Source organism: Nanorana parkeri, unplaced genomic scaffold (genome assembly GCF_000935625.1).
Source record: "Nanorana parkeri isolate BGI_ZX_2015 unplaced genomic scaffold, ASM93562v1 scaffold589, whole genome shotgun sequence".
NCBI lineage: Eukaryota > Metazoa > Chordata > Amphibia > Anura > Dicroglossidae > Nanorana > Nanorana parkeri.
Window position 1 is genome coordinate 892,367 of NW_017306857.1, and position 25,171 is coordinate 917,537.

The 25,171-nt window shown below is 41.8% G+C and overlaps 1 protein-coding gene across 1 annotated transcript; it reads right to left on the bottom strand.

Annotated features, from left to right (window-relative positions):
* Positions 1-18,820: 18,820 nt before the first annotated feature.
* Positions 18,821-24,581, bottom strand: INS (insulin). The gene is made up of 3 exons (XM_018562665.1): positions 24,550-24,581; positions 22,076-22,280; positions 18,821-19,032 (listed from the first exon to the last, which is right to left on the bottom strand). Exons 2-3 carry the CDS (start codon positions 22,257-22,259, stop codon positions 18,896-18,898), a joined length of 321 nt encoding a protein of 106 aa, XP_018418167.1. The 5' UTR covers positions 22,260-22,280; positions 24,550-24,581; the 3' UTR covers positions 18,821-18,895.
* Between the last annotated feature and the right edge of the window lie 590 nt (positions 24,582-25,171).

The window sequence follows — 25,171 nt, forward strand, 5'->3', positions numbered from 1 at the left end:
TGAAAAAAAAAAAAAAAAAAAAAATTCCTGGAGTTCTCCTTTAATGCAGCCTATCCTAGCAGCTTATTCTGCCCTTTTGTTCTCCTAACACTCAGTTTAGCAATTGGGAGCGAAAGAAAATCCCTATGTAAGCTATAGATCAGTGTATTTGTAGCTTACACAAGGCTATGGACTCTATATTTGATAGTGCTGATGGGCTCATGCTTCTCCGTAGCTGGATGTAATGTGTGTCCTCCTGAAAGATATTAAATTAAAGTGCTCACCCCCCGAAGGAAGGAGCCACCAGAATAACTTATTTCTGTCCTCAAGCCAGAATGTACAACCCAAACAGGATCCACAGCACACCTTAGGGACTTTTTAAATAACATTACTAAGTAAATAGCATCTATTAGTTGAGCATTAAAGGAGAACTATGGGGTCAGTGTTTTTCCCCATAGTTCTCCTTAGGGTAACGGGAGGACACAAACTAGCGTCCTCCCGTTACCCTAAGCTCAGTATACCGCAAGCTACAGCTGAGACAACCGCAGCCGGAGCGGACATCGACGTCTAGATCCGTCCAGCTGCGTGAGTGACAGCTGGCTCTGCCTATCTAGAGGCAGAGCCAGCTGTCCCCGCCCCCTCCCCCGTCCGTTCCGCCAGTCAGTGCTGGCAGATCGGAGCGGGGAGAGGGGAATTCAGCCCCTCCCCCTGTCACGGCAGAGAGCCGTGACAGGATCGAGAGGTGAGCGAACCCGGTATGTATTCGCTCACCTCCCGATGTACTGAGCCGACCTGTGACAGTCTCATTGTCACAGGTCAGCTAGAACTATGAGGTGAGTGGAAATCACTCATCTCATAGTTCTCCTTTAACCCCTTCATGACTGAGCTTGTTTTTAGTTTCTGTTCGTAAATGACTGACACACTTTTGAAATTTTTGCTGTGTGATTCTTCCACGTCAGTAATATACTTTCTTACAAAGTGCACCCTCACATATTATATATTGTTTTTTAGAGGACAGATAGGGCTACATATTTATATCACATATGTGTGTCTAACGCCTCACTTAGGACAAATAAAATATAAAAAAAGAGGAAAAAATGTAAAAAAAACACTTTTTTTCCTAGTTTTTATTTGTAGTATTTTTTTTACAAAACCAGCACAGCTAAAAAAAAAATGCAATAAATACCATTCATTTATTTGTCCCTTATTTTTATTTTTTTTACACTTATTTTTTTTTTTACACTTTTCACTATTTTTTTAAACTTAAAAATTGTATTTTATTCATTTAATTATATCAAGCAGTCATTGTGAATTAATCTCACTATTACTGCTTGATAAATTAATACATTTTTGGTTATTATCAGGCTGCTTCAAACTTCAGAACAGCCGATAATAAGTTAGTGACACAGCAGTTCAGGATTCAGCTGTCACTAAAGGTTTTCTGATTGTTACAACAACGATCAGAAAACTGAAACATTCTTCTTTCAGGAATAGATACATTATAGGAATAGACACATTATGCATCTATTCCTGAAAGTGAAAGAAAAAAAAAACCAGTATAGCTTGAGAGAGATATCGCTCGATCTATACGAGCTGTCAGAATGCCGGCAAAAGCCGGCATGTGTGCCCGCTCTGCTTTGACTCTCAGACACCTGATATTAAGGTATCGGGTGTCTGAAAAAGGTTAACCCTTTCATTAATGGATGCCTCTAAACTGAGGGATACATTAATGAATGGTAACCGCTGATTCTCAGCGGTTACCAGCCTTCTAGTGCAGCAAATAACTCGTCACGTACAGTGTACGTGACAAGTCATTTGGTCCTTTTGTGGCGGGACGTACAGTGTACGTCTCCCGTCACGAAGGGGTTAAATGAAGGAAACACAATAACTGGAAGAAACAGCATTCGGCAATATACTTTGGGTATTCAGCAGCCACGGCTATCTATATACTGAAATATACAGTACAGAAGTATCTCAATTGCTATTTCTGACTTTGATGACCTGATTGCTACTGTCTCAGTCCCAAATAGTTTTCCAGCTCTCTATACTACTGGCCAGTAGCAATAGTCTAAGTTACCCAATGTTGGGGCCCATACTGTGCTGCTGAAGTAAGCTGTAGAAATAACACGAATGGGCAGAGGCTTCTCGCCACTTCCGGAGTCAATCCTGCAGCTGTGATGTCCGTCAGCGAGAGTCGGGTGTCCCCTTTCTCTCAAGCCGACACACTTGTTGGTCCTTGTGTCATTAGCTGTACCTTGAAGACGATCTCCGGTCACAGGAATATGCTGAAGAACACTCTCTGCAAACGCCTCTTGCCCTCCCGTGGATTACTGGGCCTCTATGGATCTCCCACTGACCAGGCACCGCCGTTCGTTTAGGCTGCGATATCCCCACTATGTAGGTTATACTGGACCCCATGGAAGCGATCGTCCAAACGACACAGGTTACAGCAGACCAGACAAAATTATCTCTCTCTCCGGATATTCTCCAGGCAGCTCACACTCCCCTAGACAGGTCTACTCAGAGTCTGTGGCTCCTCTGGGTCAGCATCAGCCACACACATCAATCTCTCCAGTTGGCTGGTCTCTTCCGGTCTGAGCGCGCTCAGAAACTCTAGCCAAAAATCACCCCTCCTGCGGAAAGCACAGCCTCCTGGGAAATGTACTATCAACAGTCTCTCACATCACAGCTTGTCCCCTGCTCTGCACTACAACTCCCACAAGTCTCTCTGTATCACAGACTGCAAGGTGTCATTTAACTATTTGCAAGCAGAGTTATAGCTGATTCCGTAGCAACTCATATAGGGGCTACAAAAGCAAATGAAAGATAAATATATACTGGGAGTATATGGGGGTTAAAACAAACCTGAATAGGCAAAGCACAGGTTTGCTTAAACATGCAAGTTCTGTTTTCTTTGTTTTGTTTTTTCATTTGCTTCTTTTCACCTGTTGAAATAAAAAAGATCAGCTTGCAATGCCCACCTTCTAAATGGAGTTGTTCCCTGCAGTACTTCTCCTCTGCCACTAGATGTCCCAAGTCTTCAAGGTTGAATAATGTGCAGTACCCTTATATCTACATCCTGTAAGCCCAGGCTGTCATGGATCTGCCCCCTAAGGCACTATCATCAAGAAGCTGGGGGCCACACAAACCCCTGTTTCATCATGGTTAAGGAAATTTGACTGTGCTTAAATGCACTCAGATAAGCAGATGCCACATATATATGTGTTGTTTTGCTTAATAAGGTTTAAAAAGGGTCAGGGTTAACAAATGCTAACCCTGGTATAACCTGCCCCTATGTAGCCCCTGATAAAAGAGGAGAATGTGTGGCCCCTGAAACGTATAGGAGTAAATCTCAGCTCTGCAGTTTTCCCCCTTTTTTAGGAGGTATCCCCATTTTGTGGAGTGCTGCTGAACCAAAACTAGTGTGCCCAGTTATAATTTGATTGACCCTTGAGAATCTGCAGCCAGCACCTAATTTTCCTTTTTTTCCTTTTTTGATTAGCTTTTCTTAATCATTGCTCATTATTGCCTGCTTTAATAAACAGAAGACAATCGGGGGAATTTATCAAAACTGGAGACAAAATCTGGAGCAGTTGCCCATGGCAACCAATCAGCTTCTCTCTTCAGTTTGTTCAGTTAATATTTGAAAATGAATGATAGGAGCTGATTGGTTGCCATGCACCGCTGCTCCAGATTTTGTCTGCTCCAGTTTTGATAAATTCGTCCCAATGTGTTTTACCTATGCACATGCTACTTTTGCTTTTCATTGTAACTATGTTTGAATATACTGTAAGTATCTCCCACCAACTATAGAAATATGTTGACGTTTTTTAATGTATATTATCACTTAATAATCTCAATTGTTTTACTAACAGTAAATAACCGCGTTGCACTAGGGAGAGCAGCAGTAAAGACTACAGCTGCTGCAGATTCTCTTGGGTTGCATAGTTTTTAATTACAGTTCCGCTTCGTGAATTTGTAAGGCATGGGTCCAGAAAACAGAGTATGATGGACAGCTCTCTTCCCCAAGAGATTCTGACGATTTTCTAACCCAAGTCATAGTTCAAGAGTGATTCCTCGGCCCTGCCTGTGTAAATAATGTGAAGATTATTGGCTACCTTGGATCTGTTAGAACAATTCTTTCCACCCTGATATAATGTCAGCATAAAAATAACAAAAACAAATTTTTTTGTGTGTGGTAAGTTTACAAGGACTGACAAGCAGTGGATAGACATTGGTTAGCTTGCCAGTGAACATTTGTTAGTTTCTGGGTTAGAACCTAAAGCACATCTGGACTGTATGGTGAGTTGGTGGTAAATGCAACTACATGGGGGTGCAGGGCCTGGCACAGTATCTGCCTTGAGTTTTTGCCTTCTCACCTTTTCTTTCTTAGTTTTCCTTCAAATCCTCTGCTGTCTTCCCACAAACCAAACATATAGTGATGGGCAAAAGGAAATGCAGTTGTTCCTCACATCCTGGTGCAGCTGTATGAAATGCTAACCATTTCCCAGATGTTTCCACCCTTCTTCTCCTGGTTTTGTAAGATGAGGATGTAAAAGGAAATCTCTCCACTGATGTCACAGATAGCGGTAAAAACCTGACAAAAGTTCTAACCCTTCCACACTCTGCACAAAAAAGTTTGGCTGGACTTGGGCTTTAGGTCAAAGGGGAGCATCCTGTAGTGTGGGGTTCGGGGGTCGGCAACAGGTCGAACGTGATCTACCCATTATTCATGGGCAGGTGATGGGTAGATTGCATCTCCCTTGTGACAACCAACAGCTCTTGGCCCTGCCCGCCACTTCTCAGACCTGAGATCAGAGCAGCATTGTGAATGCAGAGCCAAGGGAAATCTTAGGCTCCTCTGACAAGTCAAATGGCACAGAAAGGGAAAGACCTAGAAGGACTTCCTTCACCACTGCAGAGAGGTCTGGTGAACGAGTTTAACAGAGGGAGCAATTTGTGAGCGATTGTAGCTTAGTGATATAGATATTTGTACTGGATGGGGGGTGTTCCTACTTGTGTGGGGCAGATGTGTGCTAGTTGCTCCTGAACGCTGCACTGTGTGTTACATACTACTGAGCTCTGCATTGTGCTTTACATACTAATGACCCATGCTCCCTACATTGCATACTTCTGACCGCTGCACTGTGCTTTAAATACTACTGACCCCGGCGCTGTGCAATACTTACTCCAGCCCTCTGAACTATGCATCATTTACTCCTGACCCATACACTCTGCGTTCAAACTACTGATCTCTACACTCTACTTTTCTCATTTCTGACCCCTGCACTCTCTGTTACATCCCACACTTGCTTCATTTTTAATGGGGCCTTCCTAGGTTATGTATTTGTTATTGAGAAAGCTGAAATCCAGGCCAGAGGTATGATACTGAAGAACTTTTATTAGAACAAATGAATTAGGAGAGAGGGTTTAGGGCTCCATGAGAAAAATAGAACAGAACAGAACTCCAGAGTCACCAGACCCTTTTAGTATTCCACAGTGTAGGATTAATAGGAGTACGTGCTGACACTGGCTATTTGAGCAACAGCTGAAGAGGGATGGGAGTGAGATCGGAGTTCAGTAGGACAGACACCAGACTTGCTCCTGAGGTCCATTCTATTCCTGGCACCTCCAGCAACCATCAACTTCCCTGGCTCTCCACCTCAATCAGTAGCAACTGCCTTCCTAAGACTTGAGGCCTAGCAAAGCATTTCCCGCACTTTAGCATTCCCACTCCCTGGGGGCAGGCTGGACAGCACCCAGCCCTGACTGGACTCTGGGCTATCCCAGAACTGGACTGAGCACATGGCAATTCCTCTGAGCATATATGCCCTGTCCAAACATGCACCACTGGCTATGAGAGCCCCAGTGATTGGCTGGTGGACTGCACACACACTTACAGTGTCCCCCATTGGTTGCTTCACACTGCAGCAGAGTCACACTCCACTCAGGTAAGTAGAATCAATGCTAAAACAACTGGAAGTACTTGATAACTGCCAACTATAATTCAGCCATGCTGACTACAGCTCTGGCAATCACTAAATTTCTAGTAGCCATGCCACAAAGGGTGGTGGGGGCTACAACAGATTATACCGAAAAGAAAAGTGTGGGGAGAGTAAAACATACTTTCCCCGATGGTTAGATCCAAAGTGGGCCACTAGAGCTGTCCGATGATGGATCTAAGACCGAGAGCTGGCCAATCATGTGTCTGCTTATCAGTCAGTTCTCTATTAATGAATACAAAACTGTATTTTTTTCTCTTTGTATCTGAAGTTCAGCTTTAATCAGTCTTGATATCAGCTTTATGTGAAAACCCTACAAAGCAGAAATGACACTTGAAGGCACTCCGAGACAATCAGAGCTCTACTCACTGAATATGCTTTAACGAAGGGAGAGAATTTAAAGGACCTCATTAGTGTGCTGCTACTCCTTCATTGTCTAATTAGCAGGCTGGTAATAGGCTGGTGACCAACTGCATTGCTTAACTGCAGAAGGGATAAATGAGGTCACTGTGCTGGCTATTTTGTCTGGTGGGGAAATCTAGATCACAAGACTAGCTGAACAGAAATGCAAATCTTTGTGCAAGTAAGATAGCTCACATATATGCATTTTAACTGTGTATTTAGCTGTTTGCCTGGATTTCACCATTACATGTTTCATGAGAAGGCACTCATCCTGTTTATCGATAGTTAGGGCCTGTTCACACTGTCCTGCGCAGTACAATCGCAAAAAATAGAGCATGCACTATTTTTTGCGATCGCACTGCACTGGAACATAGTGCATTGCGCTACCACGTGTGACTGTGCAGATGATCGCACTGCGGGCGGGAGGTGTATCTGGTGTGCCATTGACATGAATGGTACCACCACACCCTCTCCCGCCCCAGAATGCGGGGGGGGGGCATCGTTTAAGCAATTCAGTGCGGTAATGGCACAGAATCGTGCCGTGAATGCATTGGATGGTGTGAACAGGCCCTTTATGATTATCATCTGGCAATAAAACTGCAAGCTTCTCTGCAAACCAAGACGAATAAATCAATGGCTCAACAGCTCAGACTGTTTGCTAAATGAAGCCTGATGTTGCCACTACGCACATTAAAAGCCTGGCTCTGAGGTCAGAGCCAGGCTGGCATGCAGGTGAGTAGAGCGCTGTTGCTCTCAATTTGGGGTTGATGTTTGGAAGTTTTGCTCAGTGAGTTCATTGCAGGCGCAGGGGATGCCATGACTGAGCTCAGACTTGGGAGAGAAGTGGATCTCCTGGATAAACAATAATGTTTATGCGAATTTAGTTTACATTACGGATAAAAACATTCTCCCTCTGCTTCTCTTCCTCGTCTCTGCTCTCTCCAACATGTGTTGTTTTGGACTTTCAGAGGCTGACAGATGGGATGTGTCACGTTAGGAGGGGTGGGAGGGCATCTTAAGTTTTAAACTTTCTCAATGAAATGAGGAGGTCTATGTCCCAGTGCAAACACACACACATATGAATGCACTGTATTAACCCTTTCAGGGACAGGGCTCTTTGCTTCTGTCTTGCACATTCTATGCATTTAAGGGTTCATGAGCTCATCCAGCAGCTGCTTTTGATTCCAACTATGCCGAATAAGTCCCATTGCTTTTGGATTTATAGAAATGTCTTTTGCAGACGTTTTTCTCGTCCCCGCTGGCAGTACATTTAGACGCACATTTATGTGTGTGTCTACAGCCTATGTACCTTTATAGTAAACACAAGCTGTAATGCACATAGAAAGCTGGCCATTGTACAGAAGTACGCAGAGCCGAGCATATTTCGCATTGGTGGCGAGATGGTCTCTTGCTATGACTCACATAACATGTGCATTACAAGTGACATTTACTATAGATGGAAAGGCAAGTTGTTGGCTGGGGAATAATGAGAAACAATAGTCTAGAAATTATTTTTCTAAGGGAGTAGTAGGTCCTTGGAAATAACTACTAACAGATGTAGTGGTGGGGGGAGCACCATTCAATTTTAAAGCTGCACTCAGATTTTAGTGCCTTAAAGTCTAAGTAAACCTAAAATCTATTTTTCTGTATTTTTGCATCATGCCTTGCTGTATACAGTTTAATTAAACACATAATTTGTGTTATTTTGAAAATCCTGCCAGTAACAGCACTTCCTGTTTCAGGCTGACAATGTTAAAATGCTGCCTTCCAATTAGCAGTAGTGTTGTAATCTTGCGCTGCGTAATCCTTTAGCTGGTTGGTGGGTCACCCATCATTTCGGCAGGAGGCATGTGCACACCTGATAGACAGCCCAACAGCAACTCAAGGTGTGTGAACAGCATACTGACAACATAGATGCTCATTATAAGGCAATAGCTTAGTGTGACTACAACAGGTAGTTTGCAACAGATTCACAAAAAATAATTTATTTAAAAAAATGTATACAGTGTACGGTGGGGATGCCAAGGGATGCCAATGCCATCCCTGCAGCAGAGAATAAAACAGGCTGGAGAGAGCGCTGTTGACTCCGAGGATCGGTGCGTATAACTTTTTTTTTACCCTAGGCAAAAGCGAGCAGTTAATCCTTGCAACGCATGGGGTAATCCCACTGCAAGGGCTAATACAATTCGTGCCGGAGTTCATCTTTAAATGTTATTTCCATTTTTTTATTTTTTTTGTGTGAAGGATAGGACCCTTGTTGTGTTTTAACTGCTACCCAGGGCTCCGTTAAAGTATAATTAGGCTCTCGGTTTGTTTTGTTTTTTGCATACTTGCAAGCAAGCAGTAGATATATGCAAAAACATTTAAAACAATCAAAAAGTTACCAAATAGGTAATTACTTACCTCTGTCACCGACGCTCGCTCCCATCTGAAGATCTGAAGCTTTTTGGGCAGCTGAGCAGGATGTTGGGGTGGGCGCATGCACAGTAGAGATCTGCAGCAGGGAGAAGAGGAGAAACACAGTGTACGTCAATGTACACAGCCAAGAGGGTGCACGTCAGACAGACACCCTGGGTCACAGAAGACACATCAGACAGCGCTGGATCAGGGACCAGCACCAGCGCTGAATACAAGTGGAAGAAAGAAGATGATCGGATCAGGAGGCATCATTTAAGATAAGTCCTTAAAGCAGCATGGCGGGGGAGGAAAGGTTTTGTGACTTTAATGTCACTTTAGGGAGATTTCCCTCAATTACCGTCATGGTAGCATATGTTTACCAAATAGAGATACAAACTACAACAGGGATGCAGACATCAAAAAAGCAGATTGGGGTTCTGGTCTTCCCCTACTCTATTAAAAAAATTGTTGATGCTGGAGATTCACCCTCACCTCCTGTCTGCTGAATCTATTGTCTCCAGGACAGGAAGTGAGGGACAATTTCTCTATTAGAGATAGCAGTGAAGACCCTTTTTTTTCACACCTTAAAAAAATAATAATTTGGGTTCCCATGCTGCACTTTGGACTTAGATTGCATGGCTACGTCATAGCCTGGTGAACTATTGAGCAGGCATAGGGTTGGCACTAATAGACTGAGATGTTGGAGTTGGTGCAAATTAGGGTATCGACAGTGAAAAAGAGCAAGCTCCTGTCACGACCTGTATTATTTACACATATATACTGGACCTCTATAGTACACTTCTCTCAAAATTAAGTGGATAAATATAAAAATTGTAGGGCAAGATGTACTGTATGTGTTCATTGTGATTAGGATGCCATCTCACTGCCTTATACAATTTTCATCATAATCAATTTAATAGTTTTGCTTATAACATTTAGAATCACCTTATAGTGTTAGAAATAATCGAAGGGGGGGTATGTATTGCAGCTTGAATCTGTTTTTAATTGTTTTTGTAATATTATTTTTTTTAATTTTTGAACTTTGCATTTTTTTACATTTTATTGTTGACTATTTAATAAATAAATATTTTTCATATAACTTTTCTCTTTGGATGCCATTGCTGTATGGTTCAATATGTTTTGAGGGAATGCTGTAGCCTACATACATTATTTAGATAATAGAGCATTTATGTAAACAGGACAGGTACAATGATGCCAGTCCTTGTTCTTAGTTATGTTCTTTGTGGATGTCCTAACATTAGTAATCTGTGCCTTAGGGAAGGAACCATATTGTCACCACTAGATATGAGGTTTAGATCACACAGTTGATACTTATCTGCTGTCAGTATTGAGCTGTATAATAGGGCATATTTTTGCTAAATATTTTTTGTATTTCACCACTCATTTCTCTGTTTTGCCAGAATGTTTTTCTTCACAATATAAAGGTTTAATTTTAAACAATTTGTGGAAAGTAGACAGAATAGTAAAAAAAAAAAAAAAACTGACCACATCAAATAACTGATTACACCACCACCTGTTCTTCTGCAGTTCTCCTTGATTAACAGTTATAGGCTACACCTGGTTTGGATACTGCAACCCATCAGTAACATTTTGTTCTTGAGATAACTACAGAATTAGTTACCAGACAGAAGAAAAAATCAATAAAATGGGCTATTTTCACTTTTGTCCAATTATGGTGAAAATGAGTAGAAGAAATTGCCCAAATAATCCCAAACCCCGGACTCCTGACATTTTGTTTAACTAGGATGGAGTTAAAAATGGTTAAACCAGTTCTATTAACCACTTCTACATGTACAGTTATATGCTTCCCCATCCCATCTGAGCTTCATATCCTTCCTTTGTTCTCTGGGCCTTCGTGGAGAATGTCATGGTGTAGAGCAGGGAAAGATCAGAAAATGTCCAATCGCAGATCTCTTCTGGGAACAATGAGCCTGGAAGTGCTCAGCTCTGTTCACTTCCAGATTTAGAACTGTCAATCTCTATACCTCTCTGGCCGGGGGAGAAGCTAATCAAGCACAATGTGTGCTTAATTGGCTCAAACAGAGTGCAGGGGTGACATTAGGTGTCTAATAGACCCTTGTTGTCTCCTTAAAGAGAATCTGTTACCTACACTATGCTATCACATAGGGAGATTATCAGTCCCCGTGTGATGGAAAATAAGTTTTTAAAAATCACATATTTGGATGTAACTTCATCTTTTATATTTTGCAAATACACAAATAATTGGGGATTATTTTGTGTTTGTGTGCGCTACAAAGCGTAGTTTTATAGATTTGATAGACAGTACTGCAAATATTCTGTAACATAATCAAATTGTAATTGCAGCCATTTTATATGACAAGGTCTCTGCTATATATATTTTTTTTTGGGGGGGAGGGGGGTAAAGTAATCTTCAGACCTAAAGTATGCAATTTATAATGTGTGCAAAAAGTAGGGGGAGAAAACTGCTCCAGCATAAACAAACACTTCTTAAACAACATTCCCCAAGAAAAAACACAGCTTTTGTATTTAGAAGTCATCTTCTAGGGGAAGCATTACCACCTTCAATGGTTAATTTAGTTAAGCTTTAAGAAATTGCTGCTATCACGGCACTGCTGACCTGGGGTGATGAAGAGGTTTGCAATGGTCTGTTTATTGTTAATGGCAGTCCACTTAGCTGTCTTCCTCGGAAAAACAGATGAAAGATCTACAGAGCAGTGCAGTGGGGGATTTGCTGTAGATTTCTGGATTGATAACTAAAGTAGTTGTCCCAGCCGCAGTGCAGGTCTGTGGAATGGAAGGGGTTCATTAAGTAATGTCTGTCTGTGGTCTCTCTCTGCATGGTAGGGAAATAGACCTCATCTGAAAGTCAGAATGAAAGGTCAGACGTAATATAAGGAGGCAAATTCCAGATACATTCTCGCCCCCTCACCACTGTATTTTTCCCTAAACCCTCCCCAGCTCTACATTTCTACACAGCCCAACTACCTCACCCCTGCAGCACCAGCCCCCCATACCCCATCCTTCTACTACTCCTCACAGGCTCCCCTTAATATAAACAAGAGCATTGAGTTAACTAGAGAAATCAACAGAATGTGAGAGAATACTGAGGAAAGAGGAGCAAAACTGGGAGACTGGACCGTATGTTATTGTATGGCTGAAAAGCGAGATATGAATGCAGACCAACGCTGCCCTATTGTGCTTGCTATACAACAAAAAGTCTGATATTTTCCTGTTCTGTGGATGATTTCTGATCACCATTAATAACTATATACTGTATAAGTAGTAGTCCAGACACAGTGCTGCTTCAGGTCGGTCCTCCTTTATCCGTTCAATCCACAGCTCATCAATGACAGTTACTGGATCAATAAATAAATAGATGACTTACGTGTTTCATGCTCACAGTTGGTGTATTATTATAGGGCCATCTTCAGTCCCTACAGACTTTATCCAAAAATATTTTGCCAGAGGCTTCTGTACCCTGAATAAATTGTTATTCTGCAAGACAGTACTGGTCCCTTTCAGGGCGCTTTCAGGTGCCATAGCGCTAGCATGGTCCACTGCGCTTATAAATACTACAATAATAGCTTTCTGTAGTGGGTCTACTTTATAGTTTAGAAAATGTTTGGTCAAATATATTTCTAGTTAGATAAACTAGGGGGAATGTATCAGCAGACAAAATCTGGAGCAGTTGTCCATGGCAATCAATCAGCTGACTTCAGTTTGTTCAGGTAAGCTTTGAAAATAAAAGAGAGAAGCTGATTAGTTACTATAGGCAACTGCCCCAGATTTTCTAATGTGAAACCTGTAAAGGTGGTGAAGCCGAATATATTAGGTCTACTAAATGGCCCCTTCAGGTCCCATAGTGGTAGCATGATCCTGTGCACTTATAAATACACCTATACCAGCTTTCTGGAGTGGATCTGCTTTAAAGTTTAGACCTGTGGTGGTTCTCAATCTGTGTAACCTCAGGACCCACATTTGTCCTTAGTCATTAAACCACGACCCAAGTCGCACAGCAATGGAACGCATGGCATTGCAGTACCATGCATTCCAGTGCATGCGATCGATCTGCGGGTAGGAGATGCATTTGGGGTACCATTCAAATGAAAGGCAACGCAACATACCTCCCACACCAGAACGCATAGTAGGTGTGATTGCGTGGTACAGTGCACTAATCGCATGGGACTGTGCGATTAACGCACTGTACTAGTATGAACGGGCCCTCAAAAACACTGACAGACACACACAACCACAGACACAATCTCACACACTCAAAGACATTCTAATACACACATATACACTCCAAAAACATTCACATTTTTTATTTTATTTCTCAGGTCCATCCAGGCTCCCTACCTTACGAGAACTAAAGTGGATCCTCATCCTGGGGTCCAATGTGGGCTGCTGTGCTATGACAGAGCTCTATCCATAGGTTCATTATTTGTACAGTTCCAATGCCTGCCCTGTAGAGGTGGCCGGAGCCAGAATGTGATGTCACTCCGATCCAGGAACCTCTACAGGACACATAAGGGAGCTGTAAGAAATGCATGTATAGATGGAGCTCCCTTGCGGGCCATACCCCCAGCCCACCCCACCTCAAGCTGACACTCGGCACCAGGCAGCATATTTTGAATGGCTGATCGGTGCGAGAAATGACAGTGCTGCGCTAGGGGGAGGCTGAGAAGCCTCTCACCTAGAGAAGTGGAAGGCATGCAGTGACCCACTGAACACGGGGTAGCGACCCACTTTTGGGTCACCACCCACCAGTTGAGAACCAAGGGTTTAGACAATGTTGGTCAAAAAGACTTCTCATTAGATACAATACTGTTTTTCCATAGTAAAGCACCTGTAAAATGTGAGACCTGTAAAAGTGGTGCAGCCCAGTCTTTTAAATGGCTATATTCCCTTCATTAGCACTACAGATAGTTGTAATGATAAACGTTATCAAACAGGTTCAATAAATAAGTGTTTTGCTCATAATAATAGTTATTTCTGTATTTGCACCTTGACTAAATCTGTACAGTGTGGAGGACAAGCAAAGAATTTGTGCAGGTAACAATATGTTTTTCATTTTAAAGGCAGATATCCTGAATACTCACTAAATATTTATAGTATCAGATATGCCAGACTCTATGGCAAGAGTTGTTGTTACCAGAGCTGTGACGCTCTAGCACCTTCATTTGTGGACACCCAGAAGCACTGACGTTATCAGGTTCACAGATGCATGGTTCATATTTTATGCCAAAGCTGATATAGACATTTCATTCACATACTTGATTAAAGTGAACACATCAGCCATTTTAGAGTTATAAGTAAAAATCTTCCAGCTCTTATATTTATCTTTATATTTTACATGGGACCTGACTTCCCTGCCCTCTGGGCCATGTCACACTGGGAATTCCACCGCCAGCAACACCTCACCAGGGTAAAATCATTAAAATGCAAATTCCTCTTTCCATAATGGAAGCGGCTCCTTTGTTGGTAGTGATGGAAAGACACCTCTCTGGGTCTGGCAGTAAGGGAGTTACACCAAAGGTGAATTTTAGTGTGTGTGTGATTAGTGTGACATAGGTCTAAGTCCACCAGCTACCATCTGCCTGTCCAGAGGAAGTGGGGAAGGTCAGACTGTAACTGGACACGAGTTTAAAAAGGCACACAATGGACGGTTTTCTGGCCTTTTGTGGTACTGGCTCTTAGCAGTAACCCAAGGGAGCAGGCTGTCCAGGGCTGACACTCAGCAGTCCACACATCATGTTGTTGACAGTCAATTGCAAATGCAAAAAATTCCAGCTTGCTCCCCTGTCCTCCAATGCCACCTTTACTGATACTTTTTGTACCTCCCAACTGTCCCTAATTTGGGGGGACTGTCCCTCTTTTGGAACCAAATCCCTCTGTCCCCCTGTCCCTCTTTTTGATCTTATGTACAGTTATCTGTGAAATTTACTATTTAACTACCAACAGTAGCCCTAAAACCTTCACGTTATCTCTTAATTATCATATTTGCAATTTTGAATTGCCAGTATAAAGGAAAATTAATGGTGAAAAAAGACAGTTCTGGGTTTCACCAATCATTTTTGGCATATACATTTTTAATGGTCCACATAACTGGGGGCATGGCAGGGTTGCATCCATTGTGTAAATACTTTGTGCTAGAAGGTGTCCCTCCTTCTCATCTCAGAAAGTTGGAAAGTATGCTTACATTGATGGTGCAGTTTTGTTGGTGACATAATCACCTGTACCAACTACCAGCCACTAGGAGTTTCATTGAGAGTGATACAGGATGGGAGAAGATATAAATATTCATGACTGAATCAGTTTTCCCCAGGCCTCCTGACTTGGGGAGGGATGCTGTGATTTGGCTGATCTATGTGCTTGGACTGAGGCTTGGGTTTATGTCCTAGCATGTGAAGCTTGGAGATGGAGGTGCCTTGGAGGAACTTCAGCCTAAATATGGAGCCTGAATGGCTTGGTAGAAGTTTGATCCTGGCCTGAAGTATGGTGGTCCCTCCCCACTGATTTGGTTTCTGCAACATTCAGTGTGTTACATTTAGGAGCTGAATTCACAGAATGCCAGATCAGCGTAAAGGCTCTTTATCTGTGGAGACTGTAAACACTTTTGTCCTCTTTATGGAGTCTGTACATCCATGGGTATCGTGTGCCTTGGCCCTGCAAGCAAAAGATCGACAGAGTGGATGCCAGTTACTCAGTCACCAATGGTGGGTTGGTAAGTGGTATGGGGAAGCAATGGAACTTTATACCCTAGACCGGCTCAACCAGGGGCTCCTTCGGGGATCAGTGCTAAATTCTGATCCTGGCTGTGTCAGTAATGCAATGTGAACATTGATCTGAGATGGCTCTATCCATTTGGTATTGATGATCTCTATGTAAGTTATCACTCACTGAGTGATTGTTCAGCAGAGTGACTGGACAATAATTTCAGCCAAACATGCTGAATGCTGAATAGACACAACTGCGCCTGACTCTAAAAAAGGTGGGGCACCCAATATTTGATGAGATGGGCCCAAAAGGTTTAGGTGGGCAGCAAGTATAAATCAAACTCTAAGACAGGATGCTCATTGTCCATGGAAATTACTGTTAGATTCCCATAAACAACAGATGATACCTAATTTTGACAAAAATCATAACATTAAAATGTATGTCTAGCCAAAACTTTTCTTGATTGTTTAAAAAAGGTGAAGAATTAGAACCCCTGTCTGGTTTTAGTACTATCCAGGTCTCAATTAAAAATATTTCTTCTCACTTCCTGCCTCAGTGACAACTGTTTTACTGGACATTAAGTTCAGAGAAAGATTTAACTGCAAAGCAATTGATCGTTTTTGAGAATTATAGAGGAAGGATAGAAATCCCTGTCAGCTTTTAATTTTAGTCTGTCCCTGATGTAGATTTTCCCTTACTTCCCCTATGGTGAAACAGAAAAGGATCCCTGTATAGAAATGAAAACTGGACAGGGGTTGTAATTCTTTCTTGCTCTATCCAAAAAAACAACAACTTTTGGCTAGACATATATTTTAAAGCCCACTGGAACTTTCAGTTTAAATTAGTTGAATACATTTTGGGTGCATCAAAATAAAGGGTGTTCAATGTCTTACTTTTTTTTCTTTCTTTCTAAAGCAGACACAGCCTAAGTAGGAAGGCTGTCTCCTGCCAGCAGTTGCAGAGTAAGACACTTGCTCTCTGGGTAGCAGTGGAGACCTCTCTGCAGAGGTCTGAATATCCCCTTGGCTTTGTTGATTAGTTATCGGACTGACTCTGTAGGGGATGTATCAGACCTCTGCAGAGTGGCCACTGCTTTCACACAGAGACTAAGCATCCCATTCTGCAGCTACTTATAGGGGACAGGATTTTCTATTAAGATCATAGCTGCTTTGGAAAGGAAATAAATTGTAAGATATTAATCACCTTTTCTTTTGATGCACCTGGAATGTATTTAGCCTATTTAAACTGGGAGTTCAATCAATGTTTAAATTAAGAGGTCAGCAAACAACCCTGGTTGATAGATTCTTGGGGAAAATATGCAGTTAGAAAAAAGTGACAATAACGCTGTAAACTATATATCCAGACAGTCATGATTTTGTAAGCTGAGCATAACTATCTATGTGCTTGAGTGTATAGCATTTGGATGATTTGCAAAGTTCTAGCTGTAGGCTGACAGACAGCCTTGTATCTCCAGCATATCTCTGAAATATGAAATATTTTAAAGATCTGCCGCATGCTGTTTCACTATTCACCGTTCCAACACAGCTGCACTTTATTACTCTTTAATCCAAACAGTATAATATACCATTGCCCAATAACTAGCGTTTTATCAGGATTTACAAAATATGGTTCTATAATTTGACTCTTGCAGAGTATTACGATATTAATCATTTCCTTACCATTTGCCGGCAGAAACATATTTCATATTTCATTAATCAGTTTCCTACAAAGGACAAGCAGAGTACTGCTCTAGTCACCAATTACCTGCAGAGCATTGCACCGTTAGCTCTTTCTATCAGAGGCATGCAGAACATTATCCATCAACCCCACATCATGAGCTGCAGAGTGTTGCTCCCCTAACCTTTCAACCCCTCTCCCCCCTCCTTCAGCACCAGAGACAAAGCACAGAGCTCCCAGCTGCCTCGGAGCAGGAAGCCCCCCGTCTCGCAGAGAGGGGGGCCATCAGACTGGGGCGTTCAGTCTCAGGGCTTTCCGAAGGGCTCGAGGTTTGCTTTTTTGGAAGAGAGCCAAACAGGGGTTCAGCTCAGGATAAGAACGCGGGGGGGCGGAGAGGAATAGGGGGGTTTGGGGGTCTGGGGGTAGGCAACAGCGAGTGGATTCAAGCCAACAGTCAAGACACCCCCTCCCCTTCCAGCCATAACTTCTTCTTTAATAGAAAGCAGCACAGCTTATCTTACAATGGGATATAAGGTCTTTTGGCTTTGTCTACCCCTTGTCCCCTTATACACCCCTTTGAAAATCCCAGAGATTGCATGCCCTGTTTCACCGCCAAGTTAACCTCCGCTGTGCTGGCTGAAATGCTTGCAATTCTATACATAAGATACTTTAATAGTGGTTTTAGCCTGGAAAAAAATGTAAAGCAGTTACGATGTGGATTTTTTTTTCTTTGTTTCTTTTCACACAATGAATTTTTCCCTCTCTTGTTTCCCGTTGGTTGGATCTAAAAACCGCCAGCTAATCACAGCAGCTGGGAGCTCGATGACAGTCCCACAGCATATAAATCTCAGCTTAATGCATGTATAAATCAAATGTATTACACACAGTAGCACAAAGAATAATACACAGAGAAATGCTTTATCTCTTCCATTTATTTGTATTCAGGCATAGAGAGAGAGAGAGAGAGGATGGATAGGTACAGGACACTTACATTATGAAAAGAGGCTTTGTAGGACATTAAGGGCAATTCGCCCCATTCAGTGTCAGGAAAGCACTGGGCACACATAATAGTTCTCACCACTGTATTCTTTCTATGTGCTCGTTCACTTTCACCCTGTTCCCCTTTCTCAGGAAACATGATACCCTCATATGAACCCACACTACAGAATTAATCACTTCTTTTTAAGTCTTGCCCACCTATTCTTCAGTTTTCCACTCATGTCTATTTACAGTCATTGCATAGTAACACTGCAGGGCTTGTTTATTAACACAGTACAAAGGGCAACCAAGACGAACATTGTGTAGTAATCCATCTCAACCAATCGCCTTTCATGTTTCATCAGTTTGCAGCAGTTAAAAGAATAAGAGATGATTGCTGATTGGTTGGCACAAGTTACTGCACTGGCAAATTGAGCATTGCCTTGTTACATAAGCCTGCGTCTGGCTGCTAATTAAAAACAACAATGCAGTTTAAATTGTTGTAGAGTTTACCAAACTACAGTACAAAAAAGAAAACAGCGGTCAAGATGCCATTTGGGCATATTGGAGGTGACTATATATATGCTTATCTTATGCAGTTGTATTTTTGCATGGACTAAATATATAAAGTCATGAAAATAGAGAAAGGTTTACTTGGAAAATGCCTTATTATTTTGTTTCGTACATTTGTACAGAAGTCATGTATGTAAGTGCCCCGGTAACCATCACATAGTTGCTTCTTAGTTGCAGTAGTTCTCCAGTTCATACAGAGAGCATGTGCTGTGACAGCACTGTTCCACAATGCCTCTCTTCCTCATCTGGTACTCCTGTGATTGGGCCTGCATTCCGTCCAGCTCGCTGCCCTGGGGGCCATTCACTGTGGGCAGAGAAAACCAAATATAAATATATGCTTGTTGCATTTACCTAGAGCTGGATTATGGCAAAATCACATTTACGTCTAAGCAATTCCACTGATAAAATTAACGTTGAAATAAGGACTATGAGCCTTTGGCCTGGGGGGCAAATACAACAAAGAGACCCTTTCACCATAAACACAGATTTTTGTGAGCTAAAGAAAGTACAGCTCATAAAGTGTGATATGGCGCCACAGTGATTAGGGTGCATGGTGAAGGATAGGTGCTACTTAAGGACATGATTTTTTGTGACAAACCTTATCACAACGTCCAGAATCAGCTTCGTTTGCAGCTCCTGGTATTTGGTCTAACCAAACTAAGCAGAAGATGGGGCTTTAATGGTATCATTTACCACTACCGCACAACTTTAAAAAATCAGCACATATATATATTAGGGGTGCACAGATACTTTTCGAGTACCAGTGCAGATCCTTGGCATTTTCATGAGAACTATCAGGGTTGCATCGGTTGCAGCTGGGACCTAGCTCTGGTGCTCCACCACTGTCCTAAAATCATTAGTCCGTATTGTTTTAGAAAACTGTCAATAAACAAAAATGTATCAGTACTCGTACTTGTAAGTACTCGGCAAGTACCAGTACTCGTACTCGCAAAACTCTGTGCATCCCTTTATTTATATTTATAAAAACAAAATTGTACATCAAAACAGAGATGTACAAATCCCAGGAGCTCCGTGTGCTATTTACAAATGACAGCTGCCTCCTAATTTTTGAATTTTTCTCTAGTGTAGTCCTGGGGCTCAAAAGTATCGGTACATGTACTCGTACTTGTAGCAAGTACTGTACTTGGTATCTGTGCAACCCTAATATATATATATAGACATTACTGGTAATCTGTTGGCCTACAGGAGAGTGTTCGGCTAATTTTTGAAGGATGGCCTTTTTAACTCTTCTGTTTTTGTATGTAATCATGTTTTATGGAAACGAATAAAGTGTATATATGCTGATTTTATAAAGTTGTGCGGTAGTGGTACATGATACCGTTAAATCCCCATCTTCTGTTTAGATTGGTTATATGACTGTTGAAGGTGCGTGGTATCAACAGTTCTAGTTATTAATGCCCGTTACTCTTACTTTCTTGGTATTTGGTCACGTAACATGACGGCACCATAAAATAAGTCATTGTTGGAAGACTTCACTCTGCTAGACACTGATTGCAGGTCTGAATGGGTTGCTATATAATACCAGGCATCTGTCACTGACTGTGGGTTCCACTTTGAATGATGTTTAACTGGTGAAGAATCTCCAGAGCCACCAGCAAGACATTTATTTTTAGTACTAGCCCAAAAAGCAAATTACAGATTAATTACACCCGTGAGAAAAACCAGTCCCAATGTCTTGGGAGTGTTGATCTTCTGATCCCTTATTGCACTAAGGGTTTTCTCCTCCTCATCACTATAGGACACAGTGAGATCAGGGAGCGACCACTGCGGGGAACCAGAAATTTGACATTCCTGGAAATGTCAGTTTCTAATGAGACTTCAAGGGAGGATTTATCTGTATTAGAGCAGCATTTAGAGGTGTGGGCAGTGGAAGAGGTAAACATCTTTTTTTGATGGAAGCTTTTTGTTGGACCTTAGAGATATCTCCCACATTAGAGATATCTCTCACATTAAACCAAAAGTGGATCTGTTTTTCCAAATCTGTTAGCCTGTAACAACGTAAGGAAATGTTTATTTCCCTGCCATATTTACCTCAGGCCTGGAATACAGGTAATTTAGCGTTTGCCTGCAGTGACACCTTGCTAATATAATCAGGACTACCGTGCATCGTAATTGGACCCAGAGAAAAGATCGCAGAAATGGTCCCCATGCAAAGTATATTTCTTAATAATTCATCATGAGGAGAAAGTTTCAACCTATACTTTCAACATGCGTAATTGAAAGTGTGGACCACTGTTAAAGTTCAGGGAGGGAAATTCACAATGCTAAAGATGGAATATGAAAAACTACTGTTGCAGTAGGGCTCTGCAATGGTTATGTGCTCGTTTTTGCCTAGGGTACCAGAAAAAGTACATTTACTCACCTTATCCCTTGCTCCTGCAGGCTCTTCCTTTCATGTGACCAGTCCCTTGAAGTATCTTTTCTTTGGCGTTTCAGCCAGCAGTCGTAGCTGTGAGGTCATCGCGTACAATGCAGCACCATCAGTTTTGCATTGTATGTGAGGACCCTGAGGGCCTGCCCACAACCCGGAGCATTGGAGAAAGCTACCAGCTGCTGGGAGAGCAAGGGATAAGGTAAGTAGCAGCAGTGGGGGTCCCTGGTTTAAATCCTGGCCAGGTCACTATCTGCGAGGAATCTGCATGTTCTCCAAAGACATGCTGGTAGGTTAATTGGCTCTGATCTAAATTGGCCCTCATATGTATGCATGTGAGATAGCGACCTTAGATTGTAAGCTCCTTCATAATCCAATCAAGAGATCTTGCAATCTTGTAATTCTTCTATAAACCATATCTGCAGGGAAAGCTCCACCCCTCCACCCACAGACCAGTTATTTTAAAAATAGAACTTCTAAAGCTTTATTTTTACTCACCTAATTTTGCCATCCATGTCCCATCCTGACCACCAGTGACCTAGTGCTACAGTCTTGTTACTAAAGTCTTCTAAATCTTAGAGGAGCCCTACCACTGGACAACCTATAGGAAGCGTCCATGTCACCCAGGTTATGACATGGACATCCAAAAATGGACCCTCTGCCTAGGCAATGAACAAGATAAAAGACTCTGGAACTGGCATGTCACATGACCATATATTTAGGTAGGCATTTTATGCTTTTAGATTTTTGTTTTTTTTACAGTAATGTAAATAGTTGATGCTGGATATCCTCTAGCCAACAAATGAGGCAAGCTGTATTTGACTTGCTGCAGCTTCTAATACACAGTGTAAGACGCTCACAGTGTACAGTGAAATCAGAATAAGCTATTTCAGTAAAGGTGAGGAGCAACTGTGCCAGACTGAAAACAAAACTGGATTTCAGTTTAAAGGCTTACCTAATGGCTGCTCCAGGTCTCTTCTAGTCTTGGGGTAGTAGAAGAAGCCTCTCTCGCCACACACCATATACAAGGCTTCCACAAGGTGAGATCCACAGAGGTGTTGGTTGGCTAAGGCTTGAGTGCTGGGAGTGAATAGACTGAGAAGGATTGCAAGAGGGAGACACTGAATCCACAGGGCCATGATGGGAGGTGGATGGTGAAGCTATGAACACACAATACCGGAGAGACTGACATTAGAAATGGAAAATATAAGCTAGGTCAAACAAACATGCCCATATGTTATCTTTTGGTAACAGAGTGACAATCTGAATGGATTTACTAACAACAGTTGATATAACGAATGCAGTGCAGTGAATAAAAAGCAAAACACTGGGAAATTGTGTTTAAGAGTACCTAAACCCCACAAAAAAATTTAATATATTGCAGCTTACTGGTCCTTAGATGTGGTGGCAGCATTCGTTTTCTTTTTCAACTTTTTTTCTTTATTTCCACTTGGCGATTTTGCCAGTAACACATTTCCTGTCCTAGGGTGACAGTGCTCACCCTATTATATATATATAAAGGAGTAGCGTTATTACTCTAGACTGCTGGTTCCTAATTTGGACTACAAATGCCTCCTCCTCTCCTTAAGACCATTACATAGGAGGAAGGTGTTCTGCAGTTCAGAGAAGATAGCTTGGAAAGCTGATAACAGTGTTGGAGATTTACTTTACAAGGAAACTAAATTTCTGGCAGGGACAGCCAACATTTTTCTGTACATGATGAAAATGTACTTACCCTAAAAGGAGAAAGCAAAAGCAGCCATCTAAAGACTGGTAAGCTTTCATACATAAATGTTTTGTTCTTTAAGATATACTTTAAATGTAAAAACTTTGCATTGTTTAGTTAAATTAATCCCGTTTCCCACCCAAAACTGTCACAAATTTATCTGACAGTTCTAGTAATGACTGATATCAGTTGGCCTTGTCATCTGTTCCTTTCTGGCAAAGTAACAGATTACCGAAAAGCAGCTAAATGCAACAGTGCCCATCGATAAACTATGAAAAGCCCACCAAATATATATAGAGAGAGAGAGAGAGAGAAAGAGAGAGAGATTTTTTTGTGGAAAGCTGGAAACACTAAAGCAGCTTATTTATAATAACATAAGCTATAGTTCCCACTGTATATGGCAAAATAGCACTTCATAACCTTAGAAAACAAATGTTTTCAATAGGGATGCCACGATACTGATACTGATATCGGTATCTGTGCCGATACCAAATATTTGAGCGAGTACTCAAGCGCTCCGATACTTAGCCCCGATACCAGAACTTCTGGTCAGAGGGAGATTTACTCTGCCGGCAATGCCCCGAGGGAACAAGGAGCCAGCTTCCCGGCCAATCAGCAAACCGAGCGGTGGATAATTACTCGCCGCCCGGCTTCCTCATTGGCCGGAAATCTGGCTCCATGCTGTTTGGCCGGCTCAATGCTGGGATGCCGGATCCATGCTAGCCGGCCAAACAGCATGGAGCCGGCTTCCCGGGCAATCAAGAAGCCGGGTAACGAGTAATGACACACCGCCCGGCTCCCTGTTTTGCCGGGAAGCTGGATCCATGCTAGCGGAAGTACTGTTATCGGTACTCGGTATCAGGGAGTACCGAAACACAAATATCAGTGCTCGTACTCGATACCGAAAAACCGGTATTGGTGCATCCCAAGTTTCCAAGATACTTTTAAAAAGTAATTCGTAAACATGTCATTCCAGTCAGTCCATCCAAAATTGATCTGGTAGTTATAAGTGGTGCCTGATTGGCTGAATTAGCCCCTAGCTCCTAAATGTTTTGACTACTTCAAGAGGTTCAGGTGTTATGTGGACTTGGATTAACCTACATGGCCTGTTTCAAGCCTTAGGCTATTTCTAAGATGCAATCTGCATGAACAACAGTTACAGTCAAGTCAGCCATTTTTCTGTGCCCAAAGAGGCCTCCTATGTGTACAGTCAGAGATCCAGATCAGCAAAAAAAACAAAACAGAAAAGTAGATGCATCAAAATTACATAAAATGAGGAATCTTATAAGGTGCAAAGCAAAATAATCTATAATTAAGGTAAAAATAAAGACTAAATATGTAAAAAGTAGACATTCTAAAAAGGTGATCTTGAGTTTACATAATCCTTAAAATTTTACTGCAGGAAATTAAAATGGAAAAAAGTGACTGTAAATAACACAGGTGGTAATCAAAGACTAGTAGCAGTTACACATGGGTCCCATAAACTCATAAGTCCTGCTGTCCTCCTCAATCTTTACTACCTGTTGTCACCAGCTCGAAAATGCTGTTTTACCTCTTACAGAAATCAAGTAAAAAAAACAGAGGATGAGAACTGATGAGAACTGGCTATTGAATTCTACATCCATGTAATCTAGTACACCCGAAGAGCTGCCTGGTTCTACCTAGTGGTCATCTACCCATCACAGAATTACTGCTGTACTTACCTGGAGAAGTAGGAAGAAGGAGTATGTGCACAGTAGAGATGACAGATGTCAGAGTGACTGTTATGAGACTGCTCACACATTTTATATTTTCAAAATCACCTTAGCTAAGCACCTTGCCAAAATTATGCCGCCTCATTAACTGATGCTTCTCCTCCCAACTCAAAGTACAGGTCTCATCATCAATTTATCTGCTTAGCATCACTTCTTGCTTGTTGATGGCCTGACCACCTGTGCACATTATTCTTGGAAAACAGATGCACAATAAGGTAAAATAAAATGCTGCCATTGCTTTTATGGCATTGCCTAACTTTCCACTTACTATAGCATTTAACGAAAGGGCGCACAGATTTTGTGTTAAAAACCAACCTAGCACAACATTTTCAATGGAACACCTAATAGTTAAATGTTATATATCCTGCATATATATCTTACATATACAGGCTCTTTTTCATTGAAACCATTATACAGTGGTGAATGGTGAATAAAGGCTAATGCAAATACAGCATAGGGTATGTGAAACCTTGAAATACAGTAGAGTGCACATTGAAAAAAACCACACACCCTCATATGAAAAACAGTATGGATTACATATAACAGAAAGATTGCAAATAATCAGAGCAGG